The sequence below is a fragment of the Panulirus ornatus genome, chromosome 24, assembly GCF_036320965.1.
Source record: "Panulirus ornatus isolate Po-2019 chromosome 24, ASM3632096v1, whole genome shotgun sequence".
Classification (NCBI taxonomy): domain Eukaryota; kingdom Metazoa; phylum Arthropoda; class Malacostraca; order Decapoda; family Palinuridae; genus Panulirus; species Panulirus ornatus.
The window spans coordinates 6106816-6128849 of NC_092247.1; the positions used below are offsets into that span (position 1 = coordinate 6106816).

The 22034-nt window shown below is 42.6% G+C and overlaps 1 protein-coding gene across 3 annotated transcripts in view; it reads right to left on the bottom strand.

The window, feature by feature from the left end:
• TP53INP (Tumor protein p53 inducible nuclear protein) overlaps positions 1-19393 on the bottom strand; it is a 44547-nt gene extending 25154 nt beyond the window's left edge. The window contains exons 1-2 of one of the 3 annotated variants that reach the window (XM_071677051.1): positions 19235-19393; positions 18786-18929 (exon numbers count right to left, since the gene is read on the bottom strand). In XM_071677051.1, coding sequence (XP_071533152.1) covers positions 18786-18813 — 28 coding nt within the window. In that variant the 5' untranslated portion in view covers positions 18814-18929; positions 19235-19393. Of the gene's footprint in view, positions 1-5831; positions 5982-9162; positions 9407-18785; positions 18930-19234 lie in introns of those variants that run through there. The other 2 variants (XM_071677053.1, XM_071677052.1) reach the window with 2 other exon arrangements.
• Positions 19394-22034: the final 2641 nt, after the last annotated feature.

The window sequence follows — 22034 nt, forward strand, 5'->3', positions numbered from 1 at the left end:
CATGACCCCTCGCAGCCCCACACACTCCCAAATAGGATTTATTTCTAGACTGGACTTATTTCTAGACCTCCTTGTACCTCCGACGTTATTATTACTGCTAACATGTGCACGGCGATCTGAAGAAAATAGCCTGTGATGTACACACGACAAACAACCATCCTTCTATGAATGCGCGTCCTCCTGACGTCAGATGGAACAAAAGAATTACGAAATCGTTCTGCGCTGTTGCCATATACGGTGCACACAAATGGCCACACGAACCCTATATATATGTAAGCTGCGGAGTTAAGAAACCTCTGAGGTTTTTAATACCGACTAAATCTTAGAAAATACTTCGACGTATGGAACAAACGTAAGTTCAGAATAAATCTGACGTCAGCTTTATTAAATAAACCCAAGACAGCGTTATGGTATCGGAGGACATTCAATGAAAAGGCAGAGTTGTTCTCTCACGTTAACCACGGTAGACGGTAGAGAGGCAGAGACCTCCAGCACATATACACGATTCCACTTAAAGACTGCCCAAGTATTTCCTGATTTGATCTGAAAGTATCTCACGTCCAAAGCCCTCACTCCTTCTTCAACCCACGCGCTACGTTAGACTTGTATGTTAAAAAGCCACCCGGCGCGCAAATCAATTGCCTATATTTCGTTTTATGTAATATAAAAAACTACAAGTTTATCAACCGTAATGAAATAACCTATTACACTTGTTGAACAAGTACAGTACCCCTAGAAAACGACGTTGAATTCTTGAAGACATTTCGCAAAACCAGTCCTCCCCACAACTTAAAAACCTCTCAAAACACGACGGTTCGACCCTTGAGCACGACTATTACAACTGCCAACAGCAACGGTACGACTCTTCGAAAGGCACGGCGGTCGGGTTAACAACCAAATCCAACCTAGAAGCAGGTGCTCAACAACTGATTTACTGATGAAGTTATAACTTCCAGTGTTGGAGATTTTCAAGTCGCTGACGTCTTCTCGTTAGTATAGTTCCCCGCTGCCTTGTGACGTCTTTGGACCAGCTCCTTTCCCGAGTAATAGTTTGTTTGTTATACACCAAACCTGCTCCTTCGCCACAGTGCCACTCCTTATTCTGGGTGTACACACACACATAACCATATACACCATAAAGGTCTCCGTGGTTTTGTGATCAGCGTTGCTGACCATAATTCATGCACGGTCCCGCCAGGATTCGGATCCTGGTCGCGGCAGTCGGCCAACAGGTAATATAACTGTATATTCTCCCCATGGGCATGAATAATCAAGGGATACCTTGCTATGACTGGTGTGTGTGTGTGTGTGTGTGTGTGTGTGTGTGTGTGTGTGTGTGTGTGTGTGTGTGTGAGTGTAGATAAATGGAGTAAAAAACATTGTGCAAATTCCTTCAAAAACACATTAATTACACAATGTGTATCTTATTGCCTATTGTAATAACCCACTTGAACCTGAACGGGAAGTTTTAAACATGAGTGGTTATTTCCGTTTGGTTTATTTCCCCCATATAATTCACCAGCCAAAACGCCATGACGTGGGCAAGATATTCCAGGCATTAGACAAACCCGAGGACATATTTCTACAAATATGGATGAATATGAGGCAAAGAACAGAAGGATGTATGTAAGAAGTTATTACATTCGCGGGGCCTCATCTTTTAAACGGGGTGACCAAACATATGTCGCATATTCTAGTGTGTAATTCAGAATTAATGCATACTACATCTTCCTGAACCAAGTCGATCCATTCTGACACCCCAAGTGTATGGTTTACACATTCTTCAATTCCGATGTGGTGACGTACAACTGAGTATTTTGTCTACAACCAAGTTCCTCTCACAAGTAAGCTTTACAACTGGCTCCCTGCAGGGCGATAACCATACCCTGGTCTCCTAGGTCCTTGTGTCGTCTGTTCACTTTACCCATATGGTTTGGTTCTCCTTCATCCCTTATGCATTTAAGCAAGGCTCGGGCCCTTCAGGTGAGTAGTTTGTTACAATCATTTCTCTCAAATGTTCAACCTTACCTGCATTAATAACCAGAAATGATCAATCTTTCAGGAAAGACATCTACAAATAAAAAGGAAAATAAACTCGCTTATCTTCCATATATCAATATTAACCTATCTTGCATTCTAAGTGCATCAGTAATAACCACATATAGACTATCTCACCTTCTACATTTAAATAACATTAATTGCATTCTACATACCAATAATATTCTTTCTTACCTTCTACACACCAACAATAATGTCACTTACCTGCGACTCACTTATAATAGTCTAGCATACCTTCTAATCCCTCAATAAAAGCCTTCCTTACTTTCTACACACCAAAAATTGTCTTGTTTACCTTCTACACACATTGCTAATAGCCTGGTTTACCTTCGACACACAGATAATAGCCTGGCTTATCTTCTACATACTGATAATAGCCGGCTTACCTTCTACACACCATTAATAGCGTTGCTTAACTTCTACACAACAATTATGGCCTATCTTGCCTCCAACACACCAATTATAGCCTGGCTTGCCTTCAACACATTATTTTTAACACACCAATTATAGCCTGGCTTGCCTTCAACACACTTTTAACAGCCTTATTTACCTTCAATACACTATTAATAGCTTTACTTTCTATACACTTACCAAGCCTCACCTACCCTTAACACACACAAAATATCTTCACTTACCTAACATACTAATAACAGCCCTACTTTCTTGCTCCACTCCACTTATAACTTCGCTCGCCTTACTAACACCAACAGCAGCCTCGCTTACCTTAGCAATACCAAAAACAGCCTCGCTTGCTTTCTGAACACCAACTATAGTCATGCCTGCCTTCCAATTACAATTAATTGCCTCGCTTCCCATAAAAAATATATCAAGGGCAATCTCGCTTGCCTTCTGCCCACCAATAATAGCAATACCCATCGTCCAAATCAAACCCACCGAACTCTTACGCCATAAATAACCTGCTTCCCTTTCAAACACCACCATCAGCCCACTTACCTACCAACTACCCCTATCACCATCTCCCCATCACCTACTTAACACCATCAGCCCCCTCATCGACCAAACACCTCAGCCCTTCACCTACTTAACCCCACGATCAGCCCGCTCACCTACCTCTATCGCCTCTACCATCAACCCTCACCATCCAAACACCACCACAACCACCATCAGCCCCTCGCCTGCTGAAAAAAAAAAAAACACCACGACAAACCACCACACCTTCCGACCACCAAACTCTAACAACTTAGTTACACGGTGAAAAAAGTAACCAGCCTATAAAATCAGTCAGCGTAATAATGCTCAAGGTATAAAGTCAAAATTCACTTTCCCTACCTATATACAGACGAGAAAACATTTACAGAAAATATCTGATCCTAATAAGCTGTGTTCAACAGACTGGCGGCGATAAACGCGAAATATGCAGGCCCACCGATGGACAATGTGAATCTTCACATCCTACACTGAGGCACGTATATGGGAGGTAAGCTCCAAGGGAAAGGATAGTAAACGTGGACTCGCCCACGCTTCCTGCAAGAGAAAGGCAGACGTAGTTACTACCACTCAAAATTCTCTACCGATTCTGCTAATATCGACTCGAGTACTTCTTTGAAACGTGGTGGTAGCGATCGACAACCAGGCACAGGGAACTAAGCAAGAGAGAAGAGAAAAAACGGTGAGAAATGTTCTAATAGCAAATCATTTAGTAGTGAACGAATGCATTAAGCAAAATAAAGGTCAGAGTACAAAAAAAATAACCTTATGGCCTCGGGGTGGCGAAGCAAGGGTAATAACTGAAGCTAGTGACAATAAGCATAGCGATGGAAAAAGTTAGTGATGGAACGACAGTAGTGAAGAAATGTGGGCGGCGATGGAGGGAGTCTTAAATTTCAAGACAATCAATAGAAACTAAGAAGCATGAAAACCAATTGTTCACAGGGGGTGCACAACAATGACATGCAAAACTAAAGAATATACATCATTCCAAACATGAGAGCTCATGAGAAAAGGTTCCCAGGAGTGTCCAACTCCCTCGTTGTACGAAATGTGTTTACAAACACATACACACGCACTCATCCACAATAATGCAAGCACACAACAGCAGCATAATCTTTTTCATCCAAAAACTTTCTCATTTCTCCTTTCACTTTTTGTTTACAGCCACTCCCTAGAGGTTAGCTACGCCTTTGGGGCGATAGGCTTGCCAATCACGTAGCCTTGTCCAAACAACCACCAGCCCTGCTGCAAATCTCCCAAAGTACTTTTAGCTAAGCTACCAGAGAACGGCCAGAGTAAATCGCATTTTATTCAGCCAGACTACCAGTCAAATATCTGACGCCAGCTCCCCCACTCGACTTACTCTAAATATTTCACAAATCGGCCCCAATATCTCTTCATCCTCTCTCTCTCTCTCTCTCTCTCTCTCTCTCTCTCTCTCTCTCTCTCTCTCTATATATATATATATATATATATATATATATATATATATATATATATATATATATATATATATATATATATGAGACAGAAAAATGATTAAGAAAAAATCTGCACACGAATATCCACAGGGAGATCCAAGACAGCTACTTCTAATCAATACCACTGGTACATAACATAACTCAACCCGCCACGGACCAGGCTAGCGTGCTTTATTTCTGCTCAGCTAAGCCCCAGCCGTACATACAACCAAAAACAGACAGACACCTCTTGGCTAGAACCTCATGCAGAACAACTATGAATGAACTCAGTGTAATCTATTCTCAATTTAACTTTTCTTAAATCCCACATCAGGTTTTGTATTTCTTCACGAAAGGAAAAATCTTCGAATGAAATTTATGCTTTTCTGTTACTGTAAACGTCTTGCTTTACTCATCCTTTGTCCAGTCCAGTACTTAATTTACGCTTAGAGGAAATCTGAACTCAAGGACAAATGAAAATTTCATGTAAAAACAGATCCGAGTTCATTGTTCATGAAGTCACTTAGGCTTGTCTGTCTACTTTTCAAGTTCCTAATGTCTATCTATCAACAAGTTCATATGATATTCCTGTTCTACGAAAGTCAACAACTGCATTATCTACATTTGTAAGAAAAAAAAAAAACATACATGGAATAAGTAAAAATTACATAAAAATCATCAGTATCAAATTATAAAACTCCACTCAACAGAAGTTCGTACAGTAATTTCCTATATAAATAAAAAATTAACTTCCTGACGAAGCGGCATCAGGAATCGTCACCCCGCGCTACTCACCATTAACGAGAGGAAAGCAAGTCCAAGATGTGCGCAATGACGACGAAGCAACCCCCTGACGACAACATAAAACCCTCTTTTGAAGGCCAGCATCTCATCATTCTCGCTAACTGTGACCTACAACTCACAACACCGCCGAGGGGCTTTCAGATACATGTAGTGACGTGGATGTATCACTAAAGGATGGAAGGGGAAGGGGGAGAAGGGGGAAAGGCTTTTAAAATTCTTGCTTAGCTACAGCAGCAACTTATCTGGGGAGGTTAATAGCACCGAGAAGTAGATTACCCATCGTTGTCACCCAACTTTCATGTAGATGCTCAAGTTTATAATCTAGTAACCAGCAAAGCTGACACGTTCATTCCAAATAATCAAAATATCTTTTTTCTCATTTATCCAACTGGATAATCACTCTGGACAAAAATGAAGCCTATTCAGCATAGCCCAAGTTTTTCTTACTTGAGAGGAGATGGCAGGGCATCTTGTAACTTACCAGCAGTTTATGTAAGATTTATATATACATATTCAGGGTATCATCTAGTCTTTCTACAATGATTTTAATATACTTACATGTTAAAAATGTTATAACTTGGAACCCCCGCAGAGTACTTCTCTGTACAAAGGACAGATCAATACTGGATGGCTGCCGCTCCTGGACTCCCAAACCCCGCCAGGCGCTCGCTCAGCTGTTTTAGTTGCTACACGTCGCTAGACTTATACCAAAATCTTTCGTTATTCACTACGTACTTCGTTCTCCAAGTTATACTGAAGATAACTTTCCTTTGATATAATGATATTCGAAATGAGCTCCATCTTGATCTGTACACGTTTATTAAGAATAAAATAACGTAACATAATTTTTCCCCCTAAATGATTGCAAACTTAAATTCAAAGAGTAGAAAGAAAGGGTGAAAATCATACATCTCGTTATCAAGAGAAATAGATGCGAGGGCATCTACTCCGTCGACCGTTGACAGTTCCCAGCTGATCGCTAGCCGCTGATCACGTGACCAAACACTGACGATGCCATATTCTCTTACAGTTTTGTTTCGCTTAAACGTTCTTAGCGATCACCGATTGCAAACAGAGTAATTAAATCAGAGAAAAATACTTAAGGTCCTGTTAAATACAACTACATCCCTCCCCACACTATCCCAGATTAAAGTTCCATATTGAATAGCTGGCAATGGGTACCACCGCGTGCGCGCGTCACCGATCAAAACATTAGGATGCAGATGTGTCAAATCGCTTCTTAAAGTACATTCACCTCCTAATAATTTACACGAAAAAAAGCTACTAGTATGAAAGCAAACCGTATACTAATAACTGTACACAAAAATACGTGAAGACCAACAGTAAGTTACATGTTCATAACAGAACATGTGGCAACGCAGGGTTCTTGGTAAACAAAGAACGAGGCGAGAGGTTTTAAAATAGATTTTTCTCTTGACGGTTTCTACGATACTTGAATTCTACCCATCGGAGAGGTCTTTAAGGATGTAATTCATCGAAATAATGAAAAAATGTCTCTAATTATATTGAGAAATGAGAAGACTAAGGTACTCTATAACTCCAAAGTTAACTCTGGGATAATAAGTCCAAGGGAAGCGTTCATCAAGGAGAAGAGGGAGATGACTGGTGGTGAGGAGCTTGGAAGGGAGGGATAAGGTGCGAGAACTGTGTGACCTGAGTATGGAAGAGGTCGTAGGGCATAGGGTCAGTGAACTAGCTTATCGATTTCATTGTGCTACCTTCAACACTTACAGCGAGGGGTTTACCGTCTATACCGGCTGTAAATTAGGTACCTCTCTCCTACTAGAGAGCATTAAAAATGTCGTCGAGTGACCCCCCAGCTACTTGCTCACCTCACCTTCAGTGAATTTCAGCCGTGACTCACACTCTCGCCCACCTACCCTGACTCACTTGACTGGTGGCGGTGAACACAAATCAATTACATACTAACTACGAAGTCTATGCGAGTGCGTGTGTGTAATTACCTAACTATACTGTACGGCGACGGAGCCGTACACCTGCGGGATCCCCATTTCTTGAACAGTCTCTACAAATCACACGACTTAGTAAACTTGACTATGTTGTCCGCACTGGTAGTTTCATATTTCATTGTATTTCTTCCACCCAATATACTAGACTTAACAAATAATTATTTACATTTCTCTAACACCTTTCATGCCTGATTTCAAATTACAACCTAGGGTTGCTCTATTGAAGCATCCTTCAAACAACTGCCCTTTGTTTATTTAACATCAGACTTAAAAAACACTCAAAAAGGCCGGGATCAAGTCACCAATGACTCTTCTCTCTTCCATGAATGACAAATTAAAGGCATCTATCCTTTCCCTGTAACTACAACTCACTCAATTCAGGGACCATCTTTGCTGTCTCCCTTTATATTACTCCATTCTGCTTCCTTAAGTCCAGTGACAAACCATGAGAAGCATAACCTACATCTAGCCTTATGTAAGTTATGAAAAACTTGCTCAATATCTCCTTATCCATACACTTGAACGCAATTGCAAATATCTGCAAGCAGACAGACAGTCCGTCTCCTGTACTATTGTCCTAATGTGGGACTCTGGCGTCAGGTCAGAGTCGATGTCCACTCCCAGACCTTTCTCCCTAGAGATTCCTGCTTATTGTTTCCTACCACAAAATATTCATAGGCAAGCCCTCTCTCACTCTGTGTTATTTCCTTTTTGTACTGTACGGAGAAAAAGTTTTAAACACGTGTGTGTGTGTGTGTGTGTGTGTGTGTGTGTGTGTGTGTGTGTGTTTTGGCGGAGGTCTGAAAAGCTTTGCATTACAACGAATTCGCTACAAGCCATTGTGGGACGGTTTTCGTCATTATCACACGGGTGAGAGGAGAGGAAACCTTGCAGGGAACACGGGTCGGGTCACAATTAACCTCCTCAGCACGACAGTACTATCCTCGCACACGGCGGCACGACTCCTTCAACACGACGATGAGAACCTTAAATATAAGAGTCGAACTCTACAGTATGATGGCCTGGTATTTCACAAGAGTCTTGAGGGCCAGGTTAATGACCAGCCCATCACACCCATGGGTCGTTCCGTCGTGCTCAAGGGTCGTGAAGTCGCACTCGCGGGGCTGACTCAAAAGTAAACATGAACTTTAACGACACAGAGTGCCATTAACGTCACAACAAGCAGTTGCAAGCTTAACACTTAAGTCACAGACGCTCACGTCCCACTCTCTTCCCCCAAACGCTTCAATCCAATCTTTCAATTTCAGACATTTCATTCTCAGGGGAAGACAGGACCCTGTCCACACTATGGGGAGGTGACTGGATTCAGGCAACAATCTGATGTCTACACAGCTTCTACAGCTCGCCAACCTTATTAATCCTCTAATAATAAAACAGCATTATTCATCATGGTTCATTCCTCCGGCCCCTACTATCCCCGTATTATCTAACTGACAAACGAATTACAATCATTATCTCTTTAACCTCTCATTAAAATACCACTAGTTCATGTCACCTCATCTTCGTCACAGAAAGTTCTCTATATAAAGAAGTTACGAATCTCCACAGTACGATCATCAAGAAAAGACCTAATCCCATTTATGATATAACCTCCGAGCCGTTGCTTCATATCTCCAATGACTTGGTTTCTACCATCCAACTTGTGTAAGTACCTCACTCCCTTTTAATGTCTCCTAATTTTTTAAACGATAGCTGAGACGGCACGGGCAACTTAACTCCTTAACCAAGGCCATCTCATTAACGCAGTGTGTGTGTGTGTGTGTGTGTATATATATATATATATATATATATATATATATATATATATATATATATATATATATATATATATATTGAATGAATTGTGTATCCATGGGGTTTGCAGGTTGGGGACACACCTGGCGGTTAGCTGGTTGAGAGAGCATGGCTGAGGTGATGCACCAAAGGTCCTGACAGGCGGCCTTAGCGCCTTCCCCCGGACGATCTCCCCCCAAGATGGTTAGTGAGTCAAGGTGCGGCAGAACCCCCTCCTCGAACGGAAGCAACAGCCCCTCGTGGTTGGCCAACGTCCGGGTGAAAGAAGAAGAAGGGGGTCCGCTTGAGCTGTTAGCGACCCTTGCTACTCCAGCAGGTATCAGGACTCTTCTGAACGGAAATCTTAGCTCTTTGTAAACAGGTATTCCAATGGATGAGGCCGGCTTGTATCTTACACGAGAGGCCAGTGATAAGCACGTGCTGAAGACTAATGATTACTGCGTTGTAAGATGGTATATACACACACCTTACGTGTAGAGGGCGGACACACCCAGCCTGTTTGCCCTTGGGGCTTTGCCCAAACGTGTCCACGGCAGTGCAGGCCTGCCAACCCCCCCACAGGGTATCTGTTGTGGGGACTTACGATGCCATACGTCCAACTCTGGTCCAGAACCTGGTCCCTCCGAGAGAGGTAGAGCCTTGAACCGAGACAGACCAGCCCAGCAGTGATGTGGGAGATTCCTGAACCGGATGGACGATGAGATGAAAGGGTCTGTGTGGAAAACCAGCGTCACTCCTCCAACATCAGTCAAAACTGGTGCATTAATGATGCCGTTGATGACGGAGGTACCACATCACAGTCTCATTAGTACGAGCTACGATTACTAGAAAGCCACGGTAATAGTTGAAACACGGGGTGCAGCTCGGATGGCTGAACCTGTGCGTTGTACAGAAACCTACCGCTTCCACATAGGGTCACTGGGGAGATGGTTATCACGAGGAAGCCAGATACGATATCACTTGCCACGGAGGTAAGAGAATTCGTACAAGTGGGAGTTGATCTAACTCAATCACTTGAAGATATGATGAAGACGTGGGTGATCATATCACAAAATTTCTCCCCCAACGCTTATCTACTGACTATTACGCCGGAGGGGCTTCCGTCACCTGGGCCGGAAGAGACGAAGCTAGCGGGAGAGAGAGAATATGTCAACGCTCTCTGTGAGGGACAGTTTCCTGTGCGATCTACATCCTCGCTGTTTTCCTCGCATGGTGGTAAGCTTTATCAAGGGGGCCAACTTTCTGTGCGACTGAAATCGTCGTTAGGGGAGAGGGCACCAGGCTTGGCCGTGTGGCTCTCAACGCCATCGAAGACTGAGGACAGTGTAGACATAAGACCGAGAGGGTAAGGGGGGTTTCCTTCCAACTGACTCAGTTACGGAGGGACTCCGATCGGTTGGTCTTGACCATGCTCTTAAGAGAAGGAGGAGTACCGTAGGTCTGTTTATGCCTGTGCCTCCAGCTCATACCAAAGGAAGAACACAAATGTTTGGTATACGATACACAACAGGTTTCAGTATCGGTAAATCGGGAGGCTTCAACATCCGATGCGGCAAAAGTCTGCTCAAAGGGGGTAGTACCGTCGTGCCCAAGGGTCGTAAAGTCGTGCTCAAGGGTCGTACTGTCGCGTTGAAACAGTTCATCAGATACCTCAGTGTGTCCAGCTTGCGCGTGCGAGGCTTCGGCCAGTGCTGCCAAGACCCAGAGCCAGGAGACCTTCGTGAGCAAAGGTCACTATTGTTTTGTTACTGTGTGTGTGTGTGTGTGTGTGTGTGTGTGTGTGTGTGTAAATACTATTTCTGTGCCACTGCGAGAGAGCTTAACACTGGTGTTACCCCGTCTCTTATTCATGTATGTACATATCGTATCTTTACTCATACTACTACACACACACACAGCCTAAGCCAAGTATCAATTTATCGACCAGGCCAGAGGGGAAGGGGAAGACGAACACCTGGGTTGGTAGTAGGCTGACTGCCACGCCCAGGTTGCAAACTCATACGAGTCCGACAACGGGACGGCCCGTGCTGACTCATGGTCAGTAACGCTAGCCACTACACAACAGGCCTGTGTGTATGGGTGTGTGTGTGTGTGTCCAATGGAGAGTGTGAAAATGTGAAAAATTACACACCTAAAACACAAATGCTGATAATACCATTTTCTAAGCATTACTAGTCTGACCTGACCCTTAACAATCAGATCAAAGTTCACGCCATCGTACCGAAGGGTCGAACTGTTGTGTTCAAGGGCACGAAGACTCTATATTTTTTCTTGTGGTATCCTTAACATTCCCACAAGGACCTTCATATCCTTCATGCACTAGATATCTTCGTAGTACACAGGTCGAGCAAATGATTCCCTTCCTTCGTATCCATGCGAGGAAGCAAGAGGCACTCCTGTACTGACCACTCGCTCAATAGTGTATAATAACGTATACACATTATACACGTATACACTGGTTACGTTATACACGTATACACGTATACATTGGTTACGTAATCTGACCTCTATGGGGACCAGGACGACCACACTCATGGGTCGTATCGCAACGCACGAGAGTCGCGCCTTGTGGTATCGTACCAAGGATAGAACGTCGTAGCGCTCAAGGACTACACCGTCATGCTCGCGGAGTTAAACAATGTTCCGAACACCTGGGCACCAAGCAGGATATCATTATTACCTTGGACAACGAACGCTCAGCGAACTCAACCCCGAACGAAAACCACCGCGCCTTCCACTGGCGGGGGGGACTGGTTTCTGCCCTGGTCACTCTGTACCCACAACAGATGGACGGTCGATGAGCGGGGCCGGACAGGAAGGCTTCACAAAGTCCAGTGTCGTCACCTTCTACACTCAAGGTCCGCTTTTTTTTTCTCTTTTTTTTTTTTCTTTTACAGTTACTTATCAGCACTCCTCGACCGACTGGCCTCTTGCAACGGGTGAGAGGAACGCTTGGAACTGCAAAGGCACGACGGTACGATCCATAAGTACGTCGGTACGAGACAGTACCCATCCCTGAACACGAGATATTCCTTGGATATCATGACCCAGGCCTTGACCTATCCCTTTCTGCGTCAGGCCAAAGGCCAATCCATGGTACACCACTAGTCGTACCGACGTGTTGGAACAAGTCAAAGCTCGGAACCCTGAGCTTCTTATCTACGTGAGACACATTCTCACTGTGTCATTGATGTCTCACCTACGATACAAGTACTTATAACCAGCCCAGCGAGTTAGACGTAAACAGGATAGACGTAAACAGGAACCCAACATGACTCCAGCCTTAAGCACAAAGTGGATAATTCTTCTATTGTGCGCAACGAAAATCAAGCCAACATGATGGATTTGATTACCCAGCTGCGTCACCTCTGTCCACGTTATCATCAGCAGAAATAATAACATTTGTCAAACCTTCGGTATGTCAAGGTGAATGAGAAAACTACCTTCGCCACTATCAGCACCCACTCGTTACGTTCAGTTCTGTACCAATGGCCAGGGCAAACAGCGGTGTGGGTGTGTGTGTGTGTGTCTGTGTGACACGGTGTGTGTGTGTGTGTGTGTGTCCTGATGGGCTAGTTGGTGTGAAGTTGCAACGAGGTTAAAACGTAAGGTTTCCTGGCCAGGCACAAACCTAATATGATTACACAATGATCCTAATTCAAGTTATAAATAGTGACCTGATGCGCACCTTCAGCCATTGCCAACTCCTACACATAAAATATTTTCCAAAATACAAACTTTACAACTATAATACTGATGTTGATCGTCTAACAACTTATATACTAATATAACTCAAAAGCAAAATCACTAAGTTACTAATATAATGCTGATGTGCTGTACATAGTCAAACATATCTTTCCCGCTCTACACATTTATGCCTATCACCTGTTATCAGAACCCTTTTTCAACTCAGGCCAATTCGCCATAGCAGTACTGCACTCTCCTTCCATGTCATAACTAATGTTTACACGAATGTCGCTTCACACTTCAAAACACGTATGACGTTTCCAACACAACTATCTTCAAGTACATAATCACTTGTTATCAACTTATCTTACAAGTAATATCAGAGAACTTCCCTGCACGACAGATGACGTAAACATAATTAATCAACCTCCGTCATTTACCTGAATAGGTTTGGTTGGTTGTTTACGCATATTCTAAGCTAATCATCTGTCAGGGTCATTAAGACCATCAACCTCGAGCAACACCCACCCACCAACCGAAAAAAAAAAAATCTTTTAAACACCTTCATCATTAAAGATAATTCTGAAAACTAACTACTCTCACTATGGTTGAGGCTCTTCCGACTCGGCGGCTTGTGCCAATGACGTAGCCAAGAGAGAGAGAGAGAGAGAGAGAGAGAGAGAGAGAGAGAGAGAGAGAGAGAGGGAGAGGGGGGGGGTGGGGAGGGGGTTTACGAAGGAAACCGATGATTCCCAAACACAACTAAACTATTATCTACCCTACCTTAATTTCACGCTGCTCCCTGAAAACAAGGTGCGTATGTTGTGAAATCTACCCTGAATAATCATATGGACTGCTTACTTTTAAGGTTGAATTTATATGATAGTCATGCCACATTTTCATTTATCATTGCTAATCCCCTCACCTAAAAAAATATATGAACAAAAGTTGGTTACTCTCATTGTTATCATCTTGTATCTGAGATCACTGGGATATATGTCAATAAATAGCAACGAATCATACCCTCACATGGATATCAAATACTTTGTACATAACGCATAGACAAGAGCGATAGCTAGGATATGGTGCAGAGCAAAGCGTACTTAAACATATCAACACAAATTCGTCCACTTTTACTGACGAAGTCTGTCTCCTGTCGTGGCTGGTGTGGTGGCAGCAGCAGTGAAGGCAAGCCAGGGCCCATGGTTTATGCAGCTGAGGTACACGCAGCCATTCCGATGGTCGACGCCTGACCTACTACTGAAGGCGCTCTCAATAAAAACCGGCCTCTTAACCCAACCTTAATACGCCCAGCTATCAATACGGGAGAGGAACGCTACACTCTGCTGTCAGAGGTAATTCGTCACCTCGCAGTCGAGCTAAGTAGGTACCCCTTGACCTTGAACTTTAAGGATTGGGTCACCAAGCAGGCCAACTCACCCATACCGCAGTGCTCGAGGATAGGAAAGTTGCACTGAAGAAAAAAAAAAAATCTTCAAAGAACAACATAAAAACTATATCCGACTAACATCTTGAGGATGGACCCGTGCTACAGGATCAGTGACGACAGAACGAACACGAAGGCTGGAGGTTAAAACCACATTCGCAACTGTGGAAAGTTTAAGACAACGCCGGCCACCACCATCTTAAACCTTGAACAAACGCATTTTCAAACGCTAGACTTACGTAAAGTGTAATTTTTTTTTCTTTTTAAAGTCAGAGGAGCAGTTTGTTTGAGAAAATCCTTGAACTGGTTGAGCAGCAACACTACAGCATTAATATCATCGGTAGACTTCTCCCAGTACCTTAGTATAATATTAACCAAGTCCTTACGAACGGCTCGTAATGACCCTGTAGGTTTCTGAACAATCCATTTTTGGAGACACAAAGAAAAAAAAAAGTCGGGGGCAGTGTGACAATTCTACAGAGAATATACTCTGGGCCGGGTTCTACCTCACCTGTATGTCCTTTGTTAAACCACGTTGCTTTGTTGGACGGGAAATGGGTATCTGGACATTAGTTGGCAAGTTTGGGTTGTGTACAAGATTTGAAAAAAAAAAAATAAAATCGGCATGAATTATCGTCCTTCTCGATATATGGATAGGAAATGACAGATAACCTTAGTGACAAAGCCTTCTCGTAAGAAATAACAACGACTCTATGATGTGGATGTTTCACACTGAAGGACAAAGTCCAGTTGCATGATGACCTTCAAGGACTTATTGAGTCCGACTTACACATAAATATACAAGAATGTAACACGAAAATCATTAAATAAACACCATAAAAACAAAATACTCTCAGACTAAAATATCTAACTCGAGGGAAAATACAAAAACATAACATGACAAGAATGATAGTCTCCCCGCCTATTACTGGAGTTGGCTGAGGTACGATGCTGTAACTATGTCTTACTGCCGAAGGAAAGTTCCACTGACGGCCTTTGTTAGTTTATCCTCTGATATCGACGAGAATGTTGACACAACATACTAATGTTCTGGTTGAACTGCAAGCAAGTCATAAAAGCATCCTAACTCAAGCAATCAAACCTAGAATTTAGTTAAACGAAAATCTAGTCAAATTTTTTTATAATGGTACAGTTCCTGACCAGGTGCTGTGATTACTCGGGTTGGTTAACTATATTCGTACATATTTACAAAAGTAACTAATGCACAGTGAAGCCTATCGACATGTGTCCTTCACATGTTCCTCGCCAAGGTTAATAATAACCTTACAAGCAGGAGAGGTCCATACCCTGGCCTTGAGGGATGGCTACATAGTACCATTTCATACCGAGTGTCGGGCATTGTGGCCATGCCTACAAACATCAACAATAATGTTACTCAGATTCATCATGCTGAGTGATGTGAATACTATACGAAACAAAACACCCAGCAATATCTTTATGAATCTTATATTCCTTGCACACACCATCGTAGCTCCCGCCTCCCGCAGCGGCCAAGCCTTGGCTCAACTTGGCTGAACGATTGCTCATCCACATTTCAAGATGACTGTACGTTCGTTTGCTGATGGGGATGAAGGTAAATTTAGGTGGACGTCTGAGATGTAAGGATATTGGATAGACCGTGATCATCCTGTCTGCTCACCCAACACAGGATGGGACATGTCTCCAAGCCCACACTAACCTTGACTCGGTACAACACGATCCTACCCAGAAATTCACCTAACCTGACCAAGTCGTCTATAATACTAATAGTCACCTTCATCCAATGGTAACATATGAATAACGGCATTCTTTTTCCTTCATCACAAGAATGGTCTGTTCTGGCAAACGCAAATGTCATTCGCTCTGATCAAGTAAGTTTACACATTTACCCAATTCAGCCGTGGCATTAGTGTGGCGTCCCACCAGCTCTCTGTCCGATCGCCTCCTCGCGTACTCGGTAAGGTGGCTGGCAGCGACAGAGAAGGGACGATAATATTCCACCATTATTAGTGCTTCCACCATGCCAAAGAGTCTAACACAAATATTCAGCAAAGCACTATCGAGACTTTCTTCATAAAACCGTTGAAGTTCGGGTTTCGTTACATTGGGTTTACTTAGGTTACGTTGTCATATCCTAATTGCACCAACTGGCATCTTAACCGACTAGTGCCGTTTATATGTAAGGAATAATTCCCCCTGATAGGTCTAGAAACTGACACAAAGGAATATCTTCTTACATACACCCTTGTTTAGATCGTGCTAAATTATCAACAATCTGGGATCACGTGGATATGATCCCTCCAACAACTTTTTTGTCTGATTTGGTTACAAACTTACCTGATTAACCTGACCTAAAATAACGTTGAGAGGAAAGCCAATCTTCTGAAGATCCTTAAGAAATAAAGAGCATACATTCATTTGTCAGGTTTATATAACAATTGCCATAAAAAATCATTCATATGACTGTTGAACATAAAATAAAGAGCATACACATATTCATCTTGGATCATTGATACTGGTATATTCAACAATTGCTTAAAATAAAAAAGAAAATTCATATAAAATGTCTTAAACCGTTGATTAAATTGTTGAACATGAAATAAAGGGCAAACATTCATTTGTCTTGAATATTCGATACTGTTCTAACATATGCTATAAATCAATAATCTAATGAAATGTCTATAACTACTATCAAATTGTTGAATATGAACTAATTCTAAACATAAACACACACACACACACACACACATACACACAGCTGTATATGAAATCATGGAGACTATATTATGTTCACGTGCTATTTAGATGATTCGTTTTCAGAATTTAACCAGATCATTTCTACCTTCACTAAGATCACAAATTAAAGTACTATATGTCAAAGAGAAACAGTTTTCATTACGTGAATTTCTAATACACATTTATGGTCAATAGCTTACTTTAAATATGGAAAAAAAATATGTTCGGAGTAACCATGACATTCGACTTTTCAAAGGGTGAGTTCCTGCTGAAGTACACCAGCATACGGATGTAAAAGGCCCCGCCACCCCGGGCGCTGCTGACATATACATAACATCCGCGGCCATTGTTCTAACCACTCCCGTCTGGCCTACTTCCTCCCCTTAGAGCTCACACTATAGCATACGAACACATAAACTACTCACCTGATTGGCGCTATCCTGGGGAATTACTTTATTTCAACGTTTGACAAAAAAAAGTTTAGCTGATAGTTCTTGTACCAATGGAACAAAATAGTCAATAAGCTTATGTAAACATTCTCAAAACTTTGTTTTTCTTAAGAATGTTCCCCATACTCCAACTACGGTATCGTTCATACACTAGTAAAGCTGCGTGGCGACGTTACAAAAAAAAAAAAAAAAAAGGTTGAGGAGGGTAACACGTGAGTTGAGGTAACGTTAGGACTAGCCGATTAGCCCACACGTGTGGTGAGGACCGACGCTACCCACCTTTGTACCTCTTACGAGTCTGCGTATTTTTCGTGGGAAGAGAAGCAGGCTCCATTATCAGTTAATTGCTTCATAAACAGCTTACCAAAGATGATTTTACGTAGCCTGAATTCAGGCTGAAGTACATTTAGAATATATTACATCATATTTTCTGTAAATTGTGTTCATATTTTTTACATAGGAAATATATTCATCCTCCATAAAAAAAAGTCAAGGCCAAACCTTAATATAACACGAAATGTGAATTCATCCCAGTTAAGCATCCTGGGAAAAACATAATTCCCAAATGTCACTATCTAATCTTAATGCAGGGTTCACCACCTGTTATATCCTGTAATATACAATCATGAATTTCACTATATTCTACTTTCACGGCAAAACAAGAATATATGTGGTGCTATCACAGGACATCACCAGACATCTTTTATGGCATGGCGAGAATATCATCATTATCGACGTAAATCATAGGAATGGATTTACCATACCAGAACTCATCTCCACTTACTTCTTAGGAGATGTTGGAGTCTTTCTTTTTATACTTGCTTCAGGCAAGAATCAATACCAACCCAAGACACTAACCTATCCTCTCCCACCGTAACCCAACACGCTCTACTAGTCACTGCAGTAGAACAGAGTCCTACTAACTACAGTGAAGCCCAACACACTTTACTAGTTACTGCAGATAGAACCGAGTCCTACTAATTTCAGTGAAGCTCAACACACTTTACTGGTCACTGCAGATGTCATACTTACTTCAGTGAAGCCATGGAAATGGTTTTCGCAGCTCTATCAGTGTAAATCACATTTTGTCTAAAACTTCAGAAATGCCCAAGACATGGATACTACAAGCATTATATTTTCACTTAAAACGACTATTATGACCTACATAACTCGATGACCACACAATCGCGGAGAAAACAGTATCATGACGTCATAGCTGTCCGACGTCATTAAATTGCGTTTGCTAAGTGCTTTCCACTGGGACACTCCCCACTTCTATCAGTTTCTGCGAGCGTCTTTCACATCACCTTTCACTCTAGTCTTAAGAAAAAAAAAATGCCACTAGGAACAAGTATGCATTACGCTACATGTACAGATAAAAACTTACCATGAACAGAGCGAGCGTAGCTACCCATGGTGCAGCGATCAATAGTTTTGTTTCCACACGACTCGTTAATACTTGGTGTCCTCGCGACTCGTTGAAACTTGTGCCCGCACGACTCGTTCAAGCTTGCGTCCACTCGCTGACAATCTGTAAATGGGAATGATTTTATGTAAATGAAAGTAGTGTCGATTTATAACCTACTATTAAGTCAGCCACTTATCTTTACGTTTTGCATTATACTCTGAAGTGTACGAGATGCTTAATATTAAATCATTCTTTCAGCGAGAGGAGACACGAACACACTTGCAGCAGGTAAAACCCCGGCATCCATGCCACTAACGCACTTGCCCATGTCATGCATAACCAAGAGCAGCATTCCATTATTATTGGTTCTATATCAAACCACAATTAACAGTACACTGGAACAGCTTATCTAAACGTAAATGAACTACCTTCTTTTTTTAGTCAAACGATGTAATTCAACAGAGGAATAGTTGTGAGTAGAGCGTCTTTGATATGTTTCTCTTGTCAGGATGAAGTTAGAAGTGCGCGTCCGGGACCAAGCCTCTCTTCGTCAACGGGCCCTCGCTTACCACACTGCGCAGCTGATTTTGGCAGACGTCAAAGCAAGCTATCATCCCTCTGCCTATTCACGTATATGTAACTGTAATAAAGTTTGTGCTACAGGTTTAAGTTTGAATATGAGATGAATATAATGTATTTGAGTTCATGCATTAAAAGGTGAACGAGATGGATTACCCTGACGGGATTAAATACAAAAGAGTCGTTCGTCTGCAACACTGATTTCAGTTGCCAGTGTATACGTATTCCTTCCATCATTAAAGACTCATATCTGAGTCTTCCTGAATGTTTATATTTAATAGATCAAATCAGTTCTTCAGTTTAACATGCATATGAATAATTCACTCATACAAGGTCTAAATTACGTTCGTTAAAACACTGCGTAATCGACTTCGCTACTAGCCCAAACGCTTGTTTTCCACCGCAGTTGCCAACTGAGGATTTAAGATTAAAGGCGTACGGCTTGGGTGCCTAGTCTGTGGGATGAATGTAGCAATGGCGGCAAATGTTTTTCTCTAATCTTGGTGCTTATTCACTCGTTTCCACGAAAACCTAATAAAAAATGTACAAAAAAAAATCATTTCCACTTTTTCCATTAATGGTTTCAACAGATTTTTCTCAATGAATACAACTGATACAAGGTAAAGCTGGGTATATCATGCATTCTGTAATGTGCCTTTTATTACCTAAACCTAGAATCTTCAGGTCTATTTGTGATAACTTAAATATTCACGCTGGCACTTGCGCCAAAGGAAGGTTGGCAGGTCTTCAGCATGTTTATAAACGAACGAGATATTTGTAGTACACGTTTGTAAGCCAAGACTTCCGACATTCCACTGATTCAGTTAGGGATAATTACGTTTATGTGCATATGAAGTAACAAGTCGCGTAAAGACATTAACAGAGGTTGTAGAAGTTTAAACCTAAGGACAAAAGTAAAAAAAAAAAAAAAAAACATGTCATGGAGTACATGTTTACACTTACACTTGGCTTCGTCATCTTTGGTTGAATACCCTCACGTTAAGTGACGTGTTAGCAAGGTGCATCAAATGTATTGCGTTGTTCCCATTAACGTATCTAGGTCACCTGTCAGACGCCGATCAATGTACACCAATGTATGCGTAGTTGAGAAAACGCACGTGAACATATGTTTTGCAAGATGCATCTAAAAGGTAGTACAGCTATTGGTTTACTGAGAATCAACATTGATATTCATCTTTGAATACATTTCAAATATTTTTCCGTTTTTTGTTCAATCTTTACTCCTGAAGTCCACCAAACGCCAGGGCCTGTCCTCACCGTGTGACCTGCTTCGTCCCTACATCGTCTCCTCCCTTCTACTGCTACCTGCAGTCTCCTTCCCTCTACTCCTATGATTATTTCTTGGGTTGTATCTCCATGATATGTGACCGATGCCATGTTGGCAAACTTTGTTCATGGACGTAACCAGGATTGGGTAGAATGAACAAAAGGGGAGTTCCGCCAACGTTTCAACGTGAGTGTATGTAAACTGTTCTCTTGTAGTCTGCAATCCCGCGGAACAGGAGTTACGATTCCTCAACACTACGGCACGAACCTAAGCACAACGGTACGACGCTCGAGCAGGACGGTGCGGTCGACCGTCACGTGCAGTAAACTGACCTGACCAGACCGAGGGTACTCCACCTAACTCAACTACACTAGTGACTCACCACCCTTGACCCTGATTCACCTGGGCTCCCTGTTATGATGCATGACCTCATCAGATTTAAATTAAGGCCGCTGACTGTGTTATACTTCCGGCGACGACTGGTGGCGTGGGGAGGTCAAGGCTGGCGGGACTTTGGTCAAGTTAGTGTAAACTCCCCCCCAACCTACAATCGCCAGGCTTAAATGGGGACCACGGTGAGCGCAGGAAGCGTCACAATTGGCGATGGCCTGGAAACTGAAGTGTAACGTGTACGGTAGGTCACTGTCGATGTCCTGGGATAATCTTCACCCTGCTTGGGGTGGGTCTCCCCCTCCCCCCTATTTCGGCGTAGGTCTATCCCCCCTCCCCCCCTATTTCGGCGTGGGTCTCCCCCCCTCCCCCTATTTCGGCTTCAGGGTAGTTGTGGATGGAAGGGCAGTGACTTTTAGTGACTACAATTGGAGAAACAAAACTCCCGGATTTATAGCTGATGCTGCTTCATACCCGTACGCTACAGGACTGTCTTCTCCCTCGATAATCTAACAGAAGCAGAAACAGTTCTGTACCATGGATATATATGTAGCCACTCTTTAACTTACTGAGGCGAAGAAATGTCTCAGCGGCAACCTTGATATCTTTTATTTGTACATCCAAGCACCAGTCAGCCTTCCTCTGGGCCGGACCCAGCGTGTGTTCCAACATATGTACAAGTGCATCAGTAAAGGGGACGAGGTGGGTGGCAGGTTTTGATATCGGGTGAGGACGTGTGTAAGGCGCATGGGAAAACTCCGTTGGTTTCCCGTAACGTTAGAAGTCCCGAGTCTTCTATAGCGAAAATCGTCTCAAACATTATATGCAAATCTTGACTCGTGCGTGATGGGTGTCATTAAGGTTGCACCATCACAAAGCTAAGGGACTGGACGTCATCACTGTTAGTATTCCAGTAGTGTGCAGAGGACCGAGACGAGGCAATGCAGATGCTGGGATCCTGCTTTAGGATT